The sequence below is a fragment of the Choloepus didactylus genome, chromosome 8 (assembly GCF_015220235.1).
Source record: "Choloepus didactylus isolate mChoDid1 chromosome 8, mChoDid1.pri, whole genome shotgun sequence".
NCBI classification, from domain to species: Eukaryota; Metazoa; Chordata; class Mammalia; order Pilosa; family Megalonychidae; genus Choloepus; species Choloepus didactylus.
This window is the reverse complement of record NC_051314.1, coordinates 84,275,846-84,293,795: the sequence shown is the minus strand read 5'-3', so window position 1 is coordinate 84,293,795 and position 17,950 is coordinate 84,275,846. Positions and strand designations below refer to the sequence as shown.

General features: G+C 38.8%; 1 protein-coding gene across 6 annotated transcripts in view; it reads right to left on the bottom strand.

Moving 5' to 3' along the window:
• Positions 1-407: 407 nt before the first annotated feature.
• SLC11A2 (solute carrier family 11 member 2) overlaps positions 408-17,950 on the bottom strand; it is a 29,510-nt gene continuing 11,967 nt past the window's right edge. For all 6 annotated transcript variants that reach the window (XM_037848359.1, XM_037848364.1, XM_037848363.1 and 3 more), the window contains 14 exons: positions 17,817-17,942; positions 17,301-17,420; positions 15,241-15,347; positions 14,648-14,718; positions 14,470-14,537; positions 12,501-12,656; positions 11,630-11,788; positions 10,717-10,803; positions 10,103-10,222; positions 9,810-9,959; positions 9,200-9,273; positions 8,434-8,587; positions 6,773-6,826; positions 408-1,679 (listed from right to left, as the gene is read on the bottom strand). In XM_037848359.1, the coding sequence (XP_037704287.1) occupies positions 1,602-1,679; positions 6,773-6,826; positions 8,434-8,587; positions 9,200-9,273; positions 9,810-9,959; positions 10,103-10,222; positions 10,717-10,803; positions 11,630-11,788; positions 12,501-12,656; positions 14,470-14,537; positions 14,648-14,718; positions 15,241-15,347; positions 17,301-17,420; positions 17,817-17,942 (1,524 nt within the window). In that variant the 3' untranslated portion in view covers positions 408-1,601. The remainder of the gene's footprint in view (positions 1,680-6,772; positions 6,827-8,433; positions 8,588-9,199; positions 9,274-9,809; positions 9,960-10,102; positions 10,223-10,716; positions 10,804-11,629; positions 11,789-12,500; positions 12,657-14,469; positions 14,538-14,647; positions 14,719-15,240; positions 15,348-17,300; positions 17,421-17,816; positions 17,943-17,950) is intronic.

The following is a 17,950-nucleotide window of genomic DNA, read 5'->3' as shown; positions in this document are numbered from 1 at the left end:
TCAAGGCTTCCTGACATAGACATGCAGGGATTTTAAAGTATCATTTTAGAAAAATCCCTATCACTTAGAGGGCCAAGGCATAAATGAAAATAGGCAATGTCTGGATTTGATTGTTTTTTTTTTTTAAGCCTAAAATATATCTCACTGAAAGGTAATAAGTTTTAAAATAAGGCAGAGAGTTCAGATATTCAGTTTTTATGCTAAAAGAGTAAAACTGATTTGCTCAAGTCACACAAAGGCTGCAGGGTTTGCAGACTCAATGTCTTTGGGGCTGGAAGGAAATGGAAAGTGATGGGTGTATGCTGCCATTCAGTTCCAGTCAACTGCACTTCCATGAAGGAATATGGGTGCAGTGTTACAAGATCTTCTGTTTTTTTTTCAATTGCATAATTATGAGAAAACTTCCCTTTTTTAAATATTAAATTTTTTATTATAAAAATTTTAAGGAAAAAAAACCCTGCTTTGGAAGAGTTAAAAATAAACAAACTATAACCTATATGTAGGTAGGCAGTTTGTGACATATGGACTAGTCTTCTAACTCCCAATCTAGTTCTAATTACTACACTATCAGTATGAATATCTTAAAGTGAAACATTTAGCATTCACCTAACAAATTCAACAATGTAAATAAAAGTATTAGCTACTCCTAGAAATAGACTTAGCCTATGTGGACCTAGAAATGGTGTTCGGAGTATTAATGGGAAAAGTGGGAACAAAAGACATGGTAGAACTATCAAATGCTAGAAAGATTAATATCTCCATTATCTTATGCTGGAATTTACAAAGTTAAATGTTAGAAGTTTTCTTCTTTCTATACCTAAATCTCGAATACCAGAATGGGGTGAGTTATTATACAACATGGAAAACCAACCATTGGTTAAAATATGGTTTTTTGATTTACTTGTTACTAGGTATTAAGCTCTTTGGCAAATACCATGATCTCTGTTTAAAGACAAGAAAAAAAAAACTACAACAAAGAGAATAAAAAATCACAAAGCACTCAGATAATCACGGTTAAATACTGCTGGATAGAAGAAATGTTTTCTTTAGAAATGATGTGCTAGTATCAGTAGATACCAAGGATATATTCTGGTTGATTAAAATCAAAATAATCTTTAAATTGCATAGTAAAGCATCACTTTAAAACAGTCAATTTGACCAGTACATTTTGAAAAAGAGCTTCATTCCCTTCTCTTCTCATTTGCAAACCAAAGAAATAGCTGATTTATATGAACGATATGTTTTTAAAAAATATAAAAGATTTATCAGTTTTATATAACTTTAGAAACTCCACCCAAACTGATATGTTCAGGTCTACATAAATATATATACAGAAGTCAAGACACAAGCCCATAGGGGTGTGTGGCCATCATAGGCCAATCATTTAACTCTGGCTGTTTGACTTTTGCAAGGTGGGTGGTTCTCTGACCTACAAGTTAATAGCTGTCAGTTTTTAAAACACTTCCCATGAGGAAATCTCTGTCTTTTGTTCAAAATGCCTGAACAAAACTCACCCCTGAACTAACAAAGATATGTAACAAGTCACTTGGCATAAAAGGGCTTAAAGAAAGTAGTTCTTAAATAGTCTCTCTGGCTGTCCGTCATCTAGATACAAGTGAATCAGAATCCACGGTGTTCAGAAGGTAGAGTTCAGGCTGAGCTGTCAATCCAAGATGGTACTAAGGACAAAAAGATGGAAGAAGGTTAGACCAATTTTCAAGTATTTAAATATTTAAACTGGCACTTAAGTACCTATAATCAGCATATCAACTGAGGACTTTTTTCCAGTACTGCTATATTAATTTTAATTTCAGAAAAGAAATGTCTTAGTTACATGAATGGTTTCTGTTGTGTAAATAATAGCTAGAGGCTGCAAGGATTGAAAGTGCCAATTGCCTTGGCAAATTGGCACTTTGACTATTCTTGTGGTACACTCTGCTACACTTGTGATTATAAGAGCAAGCCCAGACTGAGTGCTGTTTCAGTTTGGTACTGTGTATATTAGAAATCAAATTTCAAATGGTCTAATCCTAAACCTTATAATCCTGGCCCCATTATCCTTTGGAACCTGAGCAAAGACTTTCATTAAAAAAACAAAAACATAAAACGGTGTGTGCTGAGAGTGATGACCTATAGTTACCAAATATTTGTCAGGATGAATCAGAATCACCTTGGCTGCTTTTAAAAAGCAAACATTCCCAGTCCCAGCCCCAGACTTGAACCCAGATAGTTTGTGTTGGGATCTGTGAAGCCCTAATTCTTCTTACTATTCATTTTCTCTCCTGAATACACACAATGATTAGAACAACCATTTTCATTTAGCCCTACTGTTATTACTTAGGGCTATAGGAACATTATTGCCCCTTGGCACTAACAGCCTGTGAGTTAATGCAAAATGCAGATTATAAATATGTAGGAAGGAAACATCCCCATTATGGTATAGGAGAAAAGGCACTGGAGTTGGGAAAATCTGGGTTGAGGCTCAAACTCTATCACTTCCTATGACTTTGAGCAAGCCATGTATCTTTTTTGGAGTTTATTCTACTTATTTGTAAAATGAGAACAATAAATGCTACACTTGAAAATGTCAAGCACAGTTAACACACTAACATAACTATCTCCTGTTAGTCTTCAATAAATATGTTACCACATTACAAATTGCCCTGTGCAGGCTTGATGTGATGATCGTGTGAGGAGGATTTATGCCAAATAGTGCCCAAGATAAAACTATTCTCAAGTAATGGGCTAGGAAAATGCTGAGTCACACTGGCTTTAGAACAGGGAAAATGTTGTTCAGACTTCAACTTTTATCTTCAGAATTCAGCTTGTTTATTCCCTTTAGGGCCTTATATCTCGGGTTTTAGTAACTAATAGCAGTTGTCCAAATACACTGACAACTCACTGCAGCCTTTTCTTGAGTGAGTTAAGTTGGTGGACCTCCTCATTATACAGTAAGCAAGGGTTGCATTATTAGTCCTTAGATGCCTTGGATCTCTTCACTGGAGATCCAAGGTGTATGGCTTAGATGCCTTGGATCTCTGCATTGGAGAAGCTTGTCATGTTACTCTGAAACAATGAAATGGGGCTAAAGGGCATAGGAAGTGGGCTAAAATTCTTTCAGGGGCAGACAGTTAATGCAAATGAGTAAATTTATTAACTATTAATTCCTAGCTGTTGCTGTTGTAAGACCATAGAGGACCCAGCCCCATTCTTTACACCTGCCAAAAGCATTCAAATTTAATTTAGTTAAGCACAGGCCAAACAAAATTAGTCTACCAGCTGGCAACTTCTGAGCTAAAACATTAATTCCAAAACACATTCTAACATTACTCAGAGTATTAAGCAAATGCTTCAATGTGTTAATGTTACTTCTGTTTAAACTACTTCCTGCTGCTGCTAAACAACAAAGCTTGGTATCTTAAATCAGCCTGGTATACTGTATATTATATGGGGCGGGGTGGTGGTGGTTTAAATTTGGACTCCAGAGTTAAACTAAAGTTCAAATGCCAACTGCCCATTTATTAGCAATGCAAATGTTGTAAAGACTAACTGAGATTATAGAAGTGGTCAGACCAGACTGACAAACAGTAACAAATGTTAGCCCTTTATCCTTTCATAAACTAAGGTTCCTAAGATAAAGTGCAGAGAGAAGGTGACATATTTATATTCATTGTTCCTACCCAATGAAGGAATACAAGACATTTCAGAGGGCAGAGCTCAAATCAGGATCTTCAAACTGTTTTATATCCTCTTTTAGTTATGAAATAAAACCCAAATTAATAAGGGAGAACTAAATAAGGATGGATAACTTGGAGAACAAAATTCTTTCCAGATTACTTCTATAGTGTTACTTAAAGTATTCAGCTCCCGTAAGACAGGCAGGGCAACCCTGTGACAGAGAAAGTTCCGGAAAATGAAGTTCTACTGACACCCTTAGGACAAATCAAGTGATAAGATTTGCCTGTCCTGCTTCTGGTGACAGGGATAGCAGTCCACTGTGCCTAACTGCAACTTTATTTTAAATGGTGTCCATATTTTCATTAGCATCACATCTGCAAAAATGCTTTTTTTAAGCTAAATGTTTCTTTTTAAATACTCAGTACTTTTTATTGGCAGCACTTATAGAATTTAAAAGCTTATTTCTGTGGAAAAAGGTTCAGCTTATAGAAGAGTAATTTTTTTTTTATCATGGTAATGATGTGACATTTATATGTAGCAAAACTATACGAGTAAGTGGGTAAACAGAAATAAACGCCTTGGTGTCTGCAATTAATCCAAGCCTTCTTGGGATGAAACCCATTCATCTCTCCATCCCTTCCAAGGAGATGATCACTAACAGTGTGAGCTTGCTGTGTCATTCCAGGTAGTACTGGATGGTTCAGTATTTCAGAATCAAAGTTGCTGAGACCCCATCAATAAAGCATCTTTAAGGTTAAAAAAAAAAAATACCCAGGAAACCAAATTGGAAAAAGAAAAAAAATGTTTAATTAAAAATCAAGTTTACATACTGTTAAATGGTCACTAAAAGCGCAGTTGTACCCACTCCTTAACACCACTAGCAGAACCTCAAAGGAGCCAAACTGCAGCTTTTCCCCACCGCCGTGAGCTTCCAGTATGGCTGTAGCAGCACAATTATTTCATGTCACATTTAAAAACAAGGTCCAATTTACATAAAGTACAATTGTGTATCTTTAAATATTCCACACAAACACACTGCCAAAAATGCCATGCACATGCTGGTGTTGGGGGACTTAAGCTCTAAACATTGTTTATTGCACCTAGAATGCTAGTTGAAGTACACTTTCTCTGTGAGGATCAAATGGAATAATACATGGGAGTGTTTTAACACTTGTGAAATACTACCCACATAGTATTATGAAATGCTATTTAACTGAAAGAAATTTCCCATTATTGTAAGTCTTAAACATAACATTAAAAAAAATAATAATACCAGCTTTTATCTGGGTTCCTAAAAGTTTGTGAATCTGAGACTGACTGGACCCATTCAGGCTCAGGGCAAAGGTAAGTTACTGTACCGTCTTCACAAAGATTTTTTTGTAAATGTGGCCTCCACCTAATGCACCCAAATGAGAGCTTAAGATGTCAGTCCCTGAAATGTTCAGAGTGTCCTTATACCAGTTTGGGGAATGATGGTATGGGGAGAGGGGTGGATCTGAGGAGGAATGGTTAGGGGACTTGTCATTGATGATTCTGTGCTACATTACTTGAGGGTTAAGAGAAAGGCATAGTCAGTTAAACAGTAGTTTTCTCATAGTGCTTTATGGAAGACAACCCATCTAGTCTGCACTTTTGACTCTGTGCAAAATATCAGCAATAATGCTTTTGGGGCTCAGACGAACAGAGAACATAAATCAACCAGGACTCCAGAAGGAAAGCTCCAAAAATGAAAAGTCCTTCAATGTAATTCCCATTATTGTTCTCACGAGTCATTGGCTATAAGAGATTTTTGATTATTTATCTCTGCCAGACAAACATGATTTGATTTGAGATAATCACAGTCTCAGGCTCCACATATAAAAATGTCAGAAGTGGTTGAAATAAGAGTAGCAGCTTCATGGTGAAGACACCCATTTCCTCTGACTCCAGAGTTCCACAAACTGGTCTCAAAAGTTTTCCCGGAGGGAATAGCTGGAGAGGAAGGCCATTTCAACCTTGCTGAGAGCTTTGTAACCGTAGTGACAAGACTAACTTGCTGAGAGAGAGAGAACTTTCCAATGGTTAGGTCCATAGCTCCTGAGATTGACTGCCTTGCAAATCATCTTGGGCAAGAAGCAGAGTGATGCTTCAGAAAAACATGATGATTCTGGTGAGAGGTGGCTTTTAGGAATAAAACAGATGGCTCTTCTCCTTTTGAGTCTTTTCTCCCCAACCCTTCCCCATTCCCAAAGTTTTATGAGAGGAGAAAGGTGAAGGTTTTCAATCATATGAGCCCTCAAGAGCAAGTATCATCCGAAAAGCCCTGTGCTAAGATGAAGGCTATTAAAATCAGAACTCCAAGGAAAATCCTGGTAAGCTTTCAATCTCTGGGGAGAATCTTCAGGAGGTAATTGGTAACCACTACATACAGGTGAGGTTTACTATTTGTCCATTTTCTTCCTTCTTCATGCTTTCTCAACAGTTAATTTCCACTGAAAAAATAACTACCTGATAGAAGTAGATGTCTCTTAATTTTATACTCTAGCTGAGATTTCATTTTTTTATAATTAAACTAAATAAAAGGGTATGCATAAGAAAAGTATTTCTCAACCTTTTAAAATCCATTGTTTTGATAAAATTTGCATATTCGTTCTGTGGTTTGTATTATGAAAAATCTTTTGCATTTTCCAAATTTGATGGTTTTTGTTTTTTTTTTTATCATACAGCCTGGTTGAGAAGCATGCATAAAGGATTATCTCTCAAAAGAAAAAAACAAACTGGGCCTTGGACAGCTACTTAAGAATTTAGTGTTGGGATGACAGCAGCAAATGTCAGCTTTTTAAAGGTCCTCCCTAATCCAGTTCCCAGGCTAGGAAGTCAGGGAGAAAAAATATTCCATTTTCAAACATGTATGAAAAACAAAGTCTTGCCCAACAAACAGTTGAGTCCTAAAATGCATTCTGTGCAACAGCACATACTTTTGGCTATGTTCACACAGTAAACCATAGAAACACACTGGCTCTGATGGCTACCTCCGGAGGACAGATTGATCCAGTGTTTACTTAGTATAGCCACGGGTGGCTTCTTCACTCAGCAGGCCTTTAGAGATGCTTACCGTGTGCCCACAGTCCAGGAAAGACATGCCCAGTGCAATCAAACACTGCCAACCCTGAAAGATAAAATATGGTCATCATTCATCCAGCCTCTTGCCCACCATGACTGATCACATTGCGTTGCTCTAATACAGACCTGCTCCTTGCCTTTAACATCCAGCTTTGCAAATATTCTACCACCCAAGGTTGCACAAGTTACTCTTCCAAACCCATTCCCTCTTCAAAACATCTTGGACCCTGCCCTTTTCCACAAAGTTTTTCTATAATATTTTCAGTAATGATTGCAGAGTTCTGTCTTTTCCTACTACTCGTGTTTGTGATTTGTTCCTTTAACAGATGGAGCTCCCTGAAAACCATTTTTCTTTTAGTCTTACTCCATTTTTCACCTCTCAGGCGTGCTCAAAATAAGGGAGAAATTACCGACATACAAATACAACTGGAATAGGCTCCTGAGCTGCTCTATCAGGTTCCTGTTTTGCAGCCACATAGCAGTAACCCACTCTAGGTTCAGCCCTCAGTCCTAAAAATGGTCTTCAACAATCGTACCAGTCTCAGGCAGACTGAGGACAATTTGCACCTTCATAACCAATTCTCTTGAAGGAAGAATCCCCTAACTTCTACAACAGATTTTAAAAACAATTCCTGTCAAGGACTTATTCAGTTACTTGGGGTAAGTCCCTAGATCAATAGGATCAGCATAATGTTACTGTGCTCAAGGTTTATTAGGGAGAAAAAAAGAAGAGATATGTCAATCCAGGATGTAACTCCTCTATATCCACTAAAGTGATTTGCTCAATCAGTACCTAATCTGTGGCAGACTGGCATGTGGATTAGGTAAATATTCTAGAGATCAACAGCAGGTTTCCAGCCTCTACCCTTAACCATTCTTTGTAGCAGATATGGCATATTCTGCTGTTCCTTACCCCCAACCCTTGGATTTTCCCAAAGAGACCTGCATAGAATAGGGAGATAGCTTTGTTGTTGCTGCTGCTGTAGCTGTTTTTCATTAACATAACCAATGATACAGAAAATTTGGAAAACAGAAAAGATTATGTCCGTAATCACACCATCCTAAAACAACTTTTTGTTTTGCATTCTTTACTCCAGACATTTTAATTTTTTTTATATTCTGATAATCTGAGTATAAATAACTTTGCATTCCTTTTCCAGGTAGCAATGGTTTTCATAACCATCATTTTGTAAAATGACTGAAGAATAATCCAATAAGAAAGTATTATGATTTCCTTACTTCCTTACTGGATAGCCATTAAGTGACAGAGCTGGGCTGTGAACTCACATGTCCCACCCCAAAGCTCTTAATTCCATTGCACAGCCCCCTTCTCCAGCTCCACATTGTACTAACTACTTTCAGCTCTCTCCTTCGTGCTCTATACTGCTTCTTTTCTTTCCTTGAATAAAGTACAGTCTCATTAGGAATTATTAAACATAGAAGCCAGATGGGATTGACAGAAATAGAAAAATGAGAGCTTAGTTTCCAAAGAAAATTGTATGGTTAGAAATCTTGTTTTGTAAATATAAATTGTCTCAATAATTTGAAAGATAGATTGCTATATATTCTTTTAGGCACCTTCATTTGTGAATGTTAGCTCTATCTCTACCATCCCAAATATCTGTGCCTCTGGCCCCTGCAGACTGGACTTACCAAGTAGAAAACAAAGCTCAGATAAGCCACGCTGACCACAGCTGCCACCACATACAACACCACATGCCCTAGATCGTGGACATAAACCACTACAAAGTACATGTTGATGGAACAGACGATAAGGACCAAGATCCCGCCTGCAATCCTCCAGCCTCTGTAAAAGAATCAACACAGTCACTGGATGAATAGTCCAACCTGGCCAGAACCAGAAATGGAAAACTGTGTCTTGTGGGTTGGACAGGACAGAGGAGTAAGATGCATTTCAAAATAAACTGAAAAATGGTTTTAATATATCCTAGATTTAGGTTTAACAAGCCCAAATTAGATGCTGATGGGGAGAAAAAGAGGGGAAAAAAACACCACAGAATAGTCCCTAATATTTAAATGTCTTTCATGCGAGCCCCTAAAAATGCAACAAACCATTTCAAATACCCCATATCCTCTAAAGGTGAATATAAAAGGTATAGCTCCACACTTTTCTCATTAAGAACATTTGACATAGAGTTAAACCTCTTCAAACTTCAGCTGCTGAAGTTGAAGAGTTAAGCCCTAAAAGCTAAACTTTTTTTCCAGAAGTGAAAAGTGTGTTTTCCTCCATTACTTTGTTCAGTCTCTATTTTCGAAGACAAAGAATGAGGAAGCAGCTCTAGTAATCACCTCTCAAAACACATAGTGACTCATTTTTCTGACTGGACTGTTTGATGAAAATACCTTTCCCCCACCTATCAGCAGCCCCTTTGAGGAACTAAGAAAAAAGAACACTCACATTCCATTGGCAAAGTCACTCATTACCGGCCGCAAGCTAGTAAATGTGAGGATGGGTATGAGAGCAAAGGGAAGCTGGAAAAGAGAGAATTAAAATAGGTAAGTTCACTGGGCTCCATGTATCACCCCAGAGAGCAGCACTGCTAGCCAAAGGCAAACAGACCTCACCTCAATCTACTCCATGAAAAATAACCATTCCTATCATCCCAACAGTATTAGGCTGAAATCTGCAGAGCTGTTATTAACCTTGAATCAATTATGAGTGTTTCTTTACAAATATTTATATCTGCTTTTTGTATTCTTTAACTTCCATAGCACCTAGCACAGTGTCCTGTGTTCACTTTAATAAATGTTTGCTTGGATTAATGAACTGCAATTTTGTTTTCTGTATATAATTATGGCTTATAATTCCCATTCAACAGGCTTAAAAAAAACAAGGCATTTCTAAAAGCTCTTTGATGCCAGGGATTTCACATATCTACTGCAGATCAATACCATGCCTCCTCCTTTCTCTCAATTTCCCCCAGCACCTAGCACTTGTCTTGGTACCCAAGGGCTATACATGGTGCTGCCTGAGTAAATGGGGTATGTGTCCCCAGCTCCCTCCTCACCTGTAAGCTCTGCAGCACATTTAGGAAATCATTCATCCCTGTCAGATGCTCTACGTCTTGAAAGACAGCAACAAGTAAAGTGGGGATGATGGCAATTGAGCGAGTAAGAAGCACTCGGGCAAAGCGTGACCATTTTAGATTCAGGAATCCCTGGAAGAAAACACGAGAGCAAGATAAAAGTCTGGAAAAAAATTGGAGGGAGGTTCAGGAGACCTTTAGCAGCATGGGATTAAGAAGTAACAAAAGGGCCATGCCCTCCCCCTTTATCCCATACCAGTTAAAACAGCTTATACCTCCATGACAAACTGGCCAGAGTAAGTTCCTGTCATGGTAGAGCTCTGTCCTGCAGCCAGGATCCCCACTGCCCAGATGTAGAGTGCTGCAGGCCCAAAGTAACATCCCAGCACAACACCCTGGGAGAGGCAGGAGAGAAAGATATGTTTATGTCAATGGTCTGCTTAGACAACACCCAAAAACAGCATTTCTCTGTGGCAGTCCCCCTCTTTTTCACTGTGCACCTACACCATGTGATGGGCTGGGTATTGTCAGGCCCTGCTCTCACTGTAAAAGCTTTCAGTCTAAGTTTTAAAGAAAATTCCTTTGTTGCTCAGATTAGTTCTTTCTCTTCTTCAAGCTCCGAATGCTTTTATCCTTGACTTATGTTTTAAATACTAAAAAAACAAAACTCTACACCAGCATTTCCAAAGTTGTATTCTTTAGCACACTACTTGTAATCCAAAATGCTTGTCTGGCGTCTGGACAACTGAAATAAATGACACTCCAGAGGTAAGATGCTATTTGAGCCCACAAAAACAAACAAACAAACAAAAAAAAAAAAAAAAAAACACAGATAATAAGCCAAGAATATGAATTCAGAAGCAAACATCACAAATTTGAGAATGCTTACCCCTTTGTAGATGTCAACAGTCAGTGTTGAGTTATCCTCAGGAAAGAGGTGGGTATGGGGACTGCTGCTGTTTCTACAGACTGCAACCTAGAATCCAAAGTAGGTTAGGAGCAACTTTTATTTTAGAGTCAAGAACAACACAAGAAGAGCTCTCCTACAGATCACACATGTTCTCTATGAGACGTAGGCTGGAAGTGAAAAACTGGACGCAGATTGTGATGTAGGCAGAGACTGACAGCAATGTCACTTGTAATCTTCCTCCATAATCAAAAATATTTGCTAGGTTTGAGTGTGTATGGTAATACAAGAACCCTGGGTCATTTTAAACAATGACAGGAGGAGAGGTCCTTAAGAAGGCTTCAAACATGAAAGGAAGCCCAGAACAAGGAGCCCTTAATCAAAGACATCAGAGTTAATATAGGTGGGAAACAAAGAAATGATCAAAACTAGATAGGCAATCAGGAATCAAGAGGACACAGAATTCAAAAAGACAAGGAAGTATGGCCTAGCCACAAGTTCTGTTTTTTGTTTGTTGTCTCCTTTCAACTTGCCCTCATCACCAAATGACTGGACTGATGGGCAGGCAGGCAGGCAGGCAGAAGCTGATGTACAGGAAACAGAAGAGGATGACAAAGAGCCAAATAGATATGAAGCCACTAGTACAATAGCATGAGGCAATCTTGAGTCTGAGGCAAGCTCTCTTCCCAATCAAAAGCTGGGAAAGATGGTTCCAGGATTGGTCAGCCCTCAGTCTACAGACCCTGACTGGTGTACAATGATTGGGGGTGGGGCAAAACTGAGGGTAGAGATTCATTTCCTCTGAGCTCCAAGTCACTGTCATATCATACCCCATTCCAGTCTTCACTTTACCTTCTCTACTACCCACTACAACCCATGACCCTGGTTTACTTACCACTTGATCATTGGCCTTCTCAAAAAATGCCTCGGCAAAGACTGAGACGACAAAGACGTTGACAATGAAGGAAACAAAGAGAGCAATGCAGGATTCAATGAAAAAGTACTTATTGGCTTCTTGAACTTCCCGCTTATTAGCCCGGTTAACTTGCCTAGACTAAAGAGAGAACAGCAGTAGTCATTATTCTGACCAATTGGAACAAGTTTCTTAGCAACATTTCATGAGTTTGGAGTCAGCTGAAGGATTTAGAGGCAAACAACTGACCAGATGAAAGGTGAGAGAGCCAACACTCACTTACTTCCTAGCTCATTAATTGGTTAAGGACTTCATGACCCTCTGAACGTTAACGGCTCATTCCCCAAATAGGGAACAGTGACTAAGTGACTACTGAGCTCTTACAGTTATTGTGGCTAGAAAGAGCACTGACCTACAAAAACACAATTTGATTTTAGTCCTATGGGCTGTATAATCCTAATTATAAAGGTCTCTATCTATAGAGGTCTCTGAAATCCCCCAGCAAACTATTGTGTAAGATTGGTTGGTAAAAGCCTGGTTGGGCTCCTTTATTCCTGACTTCCACGAGGCCACAAAGGCTTTTGGGATTTAAACACAAGAGGCTTGATGTACTTCCAGCCCTTTTTTGAAGAACTTTAGGTCCCAATTTCTCTGTGGAGTCAATAAAATCTCTGGTCACCTTGGTGATTAAAAAAAGAGTCCAAGTGTGTGAAGTTTATAAATGTACAATCTTGGAAAAATACTTTACTCCTTCAGGGCCCCAACTATTGTGAAATAAGTTTGTGTATGCTGCAATTAAAGGAGATGATCCAATGAACTATCAGGAAGTCAATGACATAACAGACTTGCTCACCTTGACTAAGGCAGAATGCAAATACATGTTGTGTGGCATAATGACAGCTCCCACGATGCCCACAGCCTGCTGGATTTGTGGGGTTTGACAGTCTGAACAGGATGGCACGAACATGCCCTTGAGCACCTGGCCCTGGTCAGGTTTCACTGTAACATACTACAAACCAACATAAGAACTATGAGCCTATACTAGTGCACAAGACTGGGGTAGTAACACAGTACTAGACAATACTCAGCATTCTTCTTCAACAACTACCTAGATTAATAAGGAATAGAGAATCATCAAAAAACCAAGAAACAATAAGGGGATTGTGCCAGTTTGAATGTATTATGTCCCCCAAAATGCCATTACCTTTAATGTAATCTTGTGTGGGCAGACATATCAGTGTTGATTACATTGTAATTCTTTGAGTGTTTCCGTGGAGATGAGCCCCACCCAACTGTGGGTAATGACTCTGATTGGATAATTTCTATGGAGGTGTTACCCCACCCATTCAGGGTGGGTCTAAATTAAGCACTGAAGCCATATAAATGAGCTGACAAACAGAAGGAACTCAGTGCAGCTGAGAGTGACATTTTGAAGAGGAGCTACAGCCAAGAGGGACACTTTGAAGAATACACAGAAGCTGAGAGAGTAGCTGCAGATGAGAGACAGTTTGAAGATGGCTGTTGAAGGCAGACTCTTGCTCCGGAGAGGCTAAGAGAGGACAAACACCCCAAGAGCAACTAAGAGTGACATTTTTGAGGAGCTGAAGCCTAGAGAGGAACATCCTAGGAGAAAGCCATTTTGAAACCAGAACATGGAGCAGACACCAGCCACTTGCCTTCCCAGCTAACAGAGGTTTTCCGGATGCCACTGGCCATCTTCCAGTGAAGGTATCCGATTGTTGATGTGTTACCTTGGACACTTTATGGCCTTAAGACTGCAACTGTGTAACCAAACAAACCCCCTTTTATAAAAGCCAATCCATTTCTGGTGTTTTGCATTCTGGCAGCATTAGCAAACTAGAACAGGGATCATGCCAGGGACAGAGAATTAGATTCAGGACTAGGATATCCGGATGTTTTACATCATATTTAAGATATGCAAAATAGATGTGTATAGAATGTAATTAATATTTTAATGAAATAAAGTGGTTGCTAAGGACCTTACTGTTAAAATCTTCACCATAACTCTTAAGAGACAGAGCCAAAAATGTAGTCAGTTCTTGATTATCTATGTTTATCAAGCTTCTATTTACCTAGGTTCATTTAAAAATCATTTATGTTTTTCACTAGTATATAGTGAGAGACTCATTCACAAACACTTCTCACATATACTTTCCCCTGGTTCAGTATTTTTCTTGAAAGCCTTAGACCAAGCTAGATAATCTATTCATAGATTAGATATATTTTTTAAACTTCAGCCAAACCAGCAAGAGGAAATCAGTTTATAACAGTTAGACATAGAAAGGTATTATTATTGCATATAATGGCACTGACCATGGAATATCTGACGGGGCATAAATCAGGAACTATCCACTTACGTCCCCTATAGCTAATAAACTATCCCAATACAGGGTAAGTTCAAGTTGCAGTAAGTATAAACCAAGATGAGGAAAAATAGAACCCCTCCAGGTCCCCAAAGTTAACAGCCAAGAATAACAGTGGAAGATGACGGCAACCTCCTCCCAACTCTCTCCAAGGCTGGTTAGTTTCCAGACAGCCAACTTGAAACCAGGAAGTCTAGTCTGGAAAGGCCTAGAAAGTCTGGTCATTTTTGACCTAAGAGTCCCTGGAAGCCTTCCTGGACACTTATCTTTGCTATAGATCATACCTTTAAAACGGGCCCAGGACTGAACTGGCTTTTTGTTGACATAGAAGATACAATTAAACCATCTTAGCATTATACTATCTTTTATAAAGAGTAAAAACAAAACAAAAACCCATAACTTGTTTTAAAAAGCTAATGAATAGCCTGTAACACTTGCCTCATATCCAAATGTGAAGGCCATAATGGTGATGAGAAATCCAAAAAATGCTTCCAGCTTCCGCAAGCCTAAGGGGGAAAATGCAGCAGTGAGTTCACAGAAGGTGCCTCTTCAGCAAAGGGAAGACTGTCCCATCAGCTACACCTTTGACTTACCCCTCCATTCCCACTCTCCTTACCATATTTGTCCAAAAAGAGAAATACAAAAGTATCTGCAATGGTGATGAGAACTCCACCCCATAGAGGAACCCTAGGTCAGAGATAAGAAATGGAGATTAAGGGAAAAGAAAGGAAACACTGAGAAATCCTTTCTTCCCAAGTAGCCCTCCAGATACTAAATACTTGGAGAAGCTAAGACTTGGTAGGAGGGACAGTAGTAGGAAATCAGGCCTTAGGTCAATTTAGAATTATAGCACCAACTTAATTACATTCATTCAAACTTTGAGTCTATTATGTGTCAGGCATTTAGATACAAAGATGAAAATTATGAGTCTTACCAAAGAGCTCACTATTTAGTGGGATAAACATACAAATAAATAGTTATAATTTAAAATGCCATCCACTCTATAAAAAAGAAGGAACATAATAAAATGGGAACATGGAAGATGTAGAGTCTATGTCTGCTGGAGAAAGGGAAGCAGTTTCAGAAAAGTTCCAGAGAAGAATACTTGACCTGAATCTTAAAAACAGAAAACGAGTCCAGTTTTTTGTTTTCGTATTTGCTTTGAAATCTAGCAAAACAATTGATTAGAGAAAGGAAACCCCCCCTCACCTTCCCATAGACAGGAGATTGATGGCAATTGCTGAGCCAATGACTTCTTGCATATCAGATCCAATGATGGCTAACTCCACCATCAGCCATAGTATAATCCGTGGGACCTAAACACAGTAGAAAGATGTGGCTCTGATTAATCATTTCTAAGAAATTCCCCAGAAGTTCTGGAATTCACATATATTTCAGCATAGACTCATAAACAGTCCTTTATAAGCCTCCAGGCTAGAGACAAAATACTAGAATTTGACTCTGTGTGGCGCATCACTGCCCTGTGGACCCAGGCAGTGGAGACAGGCAGCAGCTGATCTTGACTTTTTTTTCTTTCCTTTCCATTAGAGACTGCCCCTGGGCAAAACCAAGGAGCTCAATTTCCTGCCTAAAAGCAATCTTAAAAGTGTGAAAGGAACCTAAAGATGCTAATATAGTTAAAAATGGGTTCAGCATACTATTTAAATGAGAATACACTCTTTTCAAATGCCCTTAGAACATTTATTTTAAAAATGAACACACAGAGGCAACTGATTAAATAAGAGCATTTCATTCCTAGAAATGACCAAGAATATTAGACCAATCATCAAACCTGAAGTGAACCTGAAGTTAAGCCTTGATGGCTTGTCCAATTTCCAAAGATAAAAACAAAAACTTTGCCTTCTCATGTTACATTTTAGGGAAAGAAAAAGGCATGTTCTGTTGGTTATGATTTTCAAACCAGGCAAACAGCACTTTTTTCTGTTATATCAATAGTTTCAGAGAAAAATTTCAACTATGGTAACATGTAGATACTTAAATAATCAAGCATTCAGGAAACTATCATCATTGTCACAAATTCTTCCTAATTTAGACTCACTCAGCCTACAAATATCAATGAAAGTCTCTGCGCATCAACCATATACTATTCTCGTTTAGGTTGACAGAACACTTCCAGTATCACTTCTAAAGAATGGATACCAGTTGCTTTTTGTTTCTTAATTTTTTTAATCAAAATAATACATTAAAAAAAAGTGAGTTCAGGAGAGAATAGAAAATGACTGTGGAAAAAAAGATGTATCCTAATCCTAGCTTAGGAGACAAAACAAACATGGAAAAGCTGAGCAGTCAATTCTTAATATAATAAAACACAGCAAGGGAAAAAGAACAGATATGCAAAAGACCTCAGGATAAAGTGATCAGAACTAGGTAGGGTTATATAAAGCAGGAAACTAATCTGGCTAAACAATCTAGCTGAAAGACAAATTTAATTAATGTTGGTTCACTGAGGCCAGAAAAAACACCTACTGCCCCCAAAATTTCTTGTTACAGAAACAAATGGTAAAATACTTGCAGAAAGAGAAACTAAAAGAAATTATAAATTACCAAAGTGGTAAACATTTTTTGAAAAGCAGATGAGGATACTTTCTGCTCACAATAAGGAAAGGCGATTAAACATTTAGGCCAAATCAGAGGTACCTCAGCATCTTATCTAAAGATTAAGCAAGGTTAAAAATGCCTTCCAGACAAAGGGGTGATTCCTGCCCTATGTGGGAGTAAGAAAGGACCAAAACGTCCAGAAGGAAGCTGTACAGGTCAGAACAGGACAGTGTAACCCCCAGAGTTAGGGTAAATTGAAAAATAATTATATAGCAAATTCAAAGATCCTGCCACATTTAGTTTGTAGTAAAAAGGAAAAAGCTGTCATTTTTTTCAAAGTGATGGAACAAAGTCAAGTAAAAAAGAAAAAGAAAATACATACAATGCAGCAAACTGGTGGAGTTACATGGATGCATGAATAAAAGTGCTTAAGAAGAGCACTCCGCCATGAGCCAAGTGCTGCTAGATGCTGATAGAGTGAATGGTAAATGTTTACTCAAACAAAATTTTTCTAAGGAAACTTTCTGGAAAAAAAGTGAGTTTCCAGTTCGATTTCAAAGGCAGGGAGAAACACGGCTTGGCAGCAAGAGGGATTATAGAATTTCCCTTGGGACTCCCAGTCCTTCACTTCTCAGTGTATACAGTGGGGCCAGCACCTATTGCCAGTTTCCTGTGACATGAATGAACAAACAACACAGTACACTGCTCACCTTGGGATACTGTCGGTGACACACTTCAGCCAGATGCAGCCCAGTGACCACTCCCAGTCTAGCTGCAAGGCGCTGGAGAAGGAGCCCCACGATGGTGGCCAGCAAAAGGACCCAGAGCAACTAGAAAAGAACAAAATTCTCCCATGACACTCAGTAGACAACTGGGCTTTTGTCTGGCAATGTGAATGGGAAACATTACATTCAAGAAAGAATCCAGTTTAGGAATCCAGTGACCGGAGCTCAATCAGGTTCTGTATGTGACCTGCTAGGTCACCTTGAACCTTTCTGAGCCTCAATTTCTCCCATCTGCAAACATGTTAAATCCTTCCTTTGTTCAAAGAAAACTATGTGGATAAAATAAGAGACCACATGGGAAAGTGCTTTAAACTTAAGTGTTACTGTCAATGAAGTATGTGCATGCAGCCCCAGGGTTGCTATCTGACAGGCAGGATAGAGGAAAGAATGGTAAGTGTGCCAAGGGTGTGTAAAAGGGACAAGGGAAAACTAGAAGTTCACCTTAAATCCAGCCACTGCTCCAGACTGCAAATCAGATTCGATGTTTCCTGGATCCAAGTAGGCAATGCTCATAAGAAAGCCTGGTCCCGTGAAAGCCCAGAGTTTACGAAAGCTAAAACAAGAATACTATACAA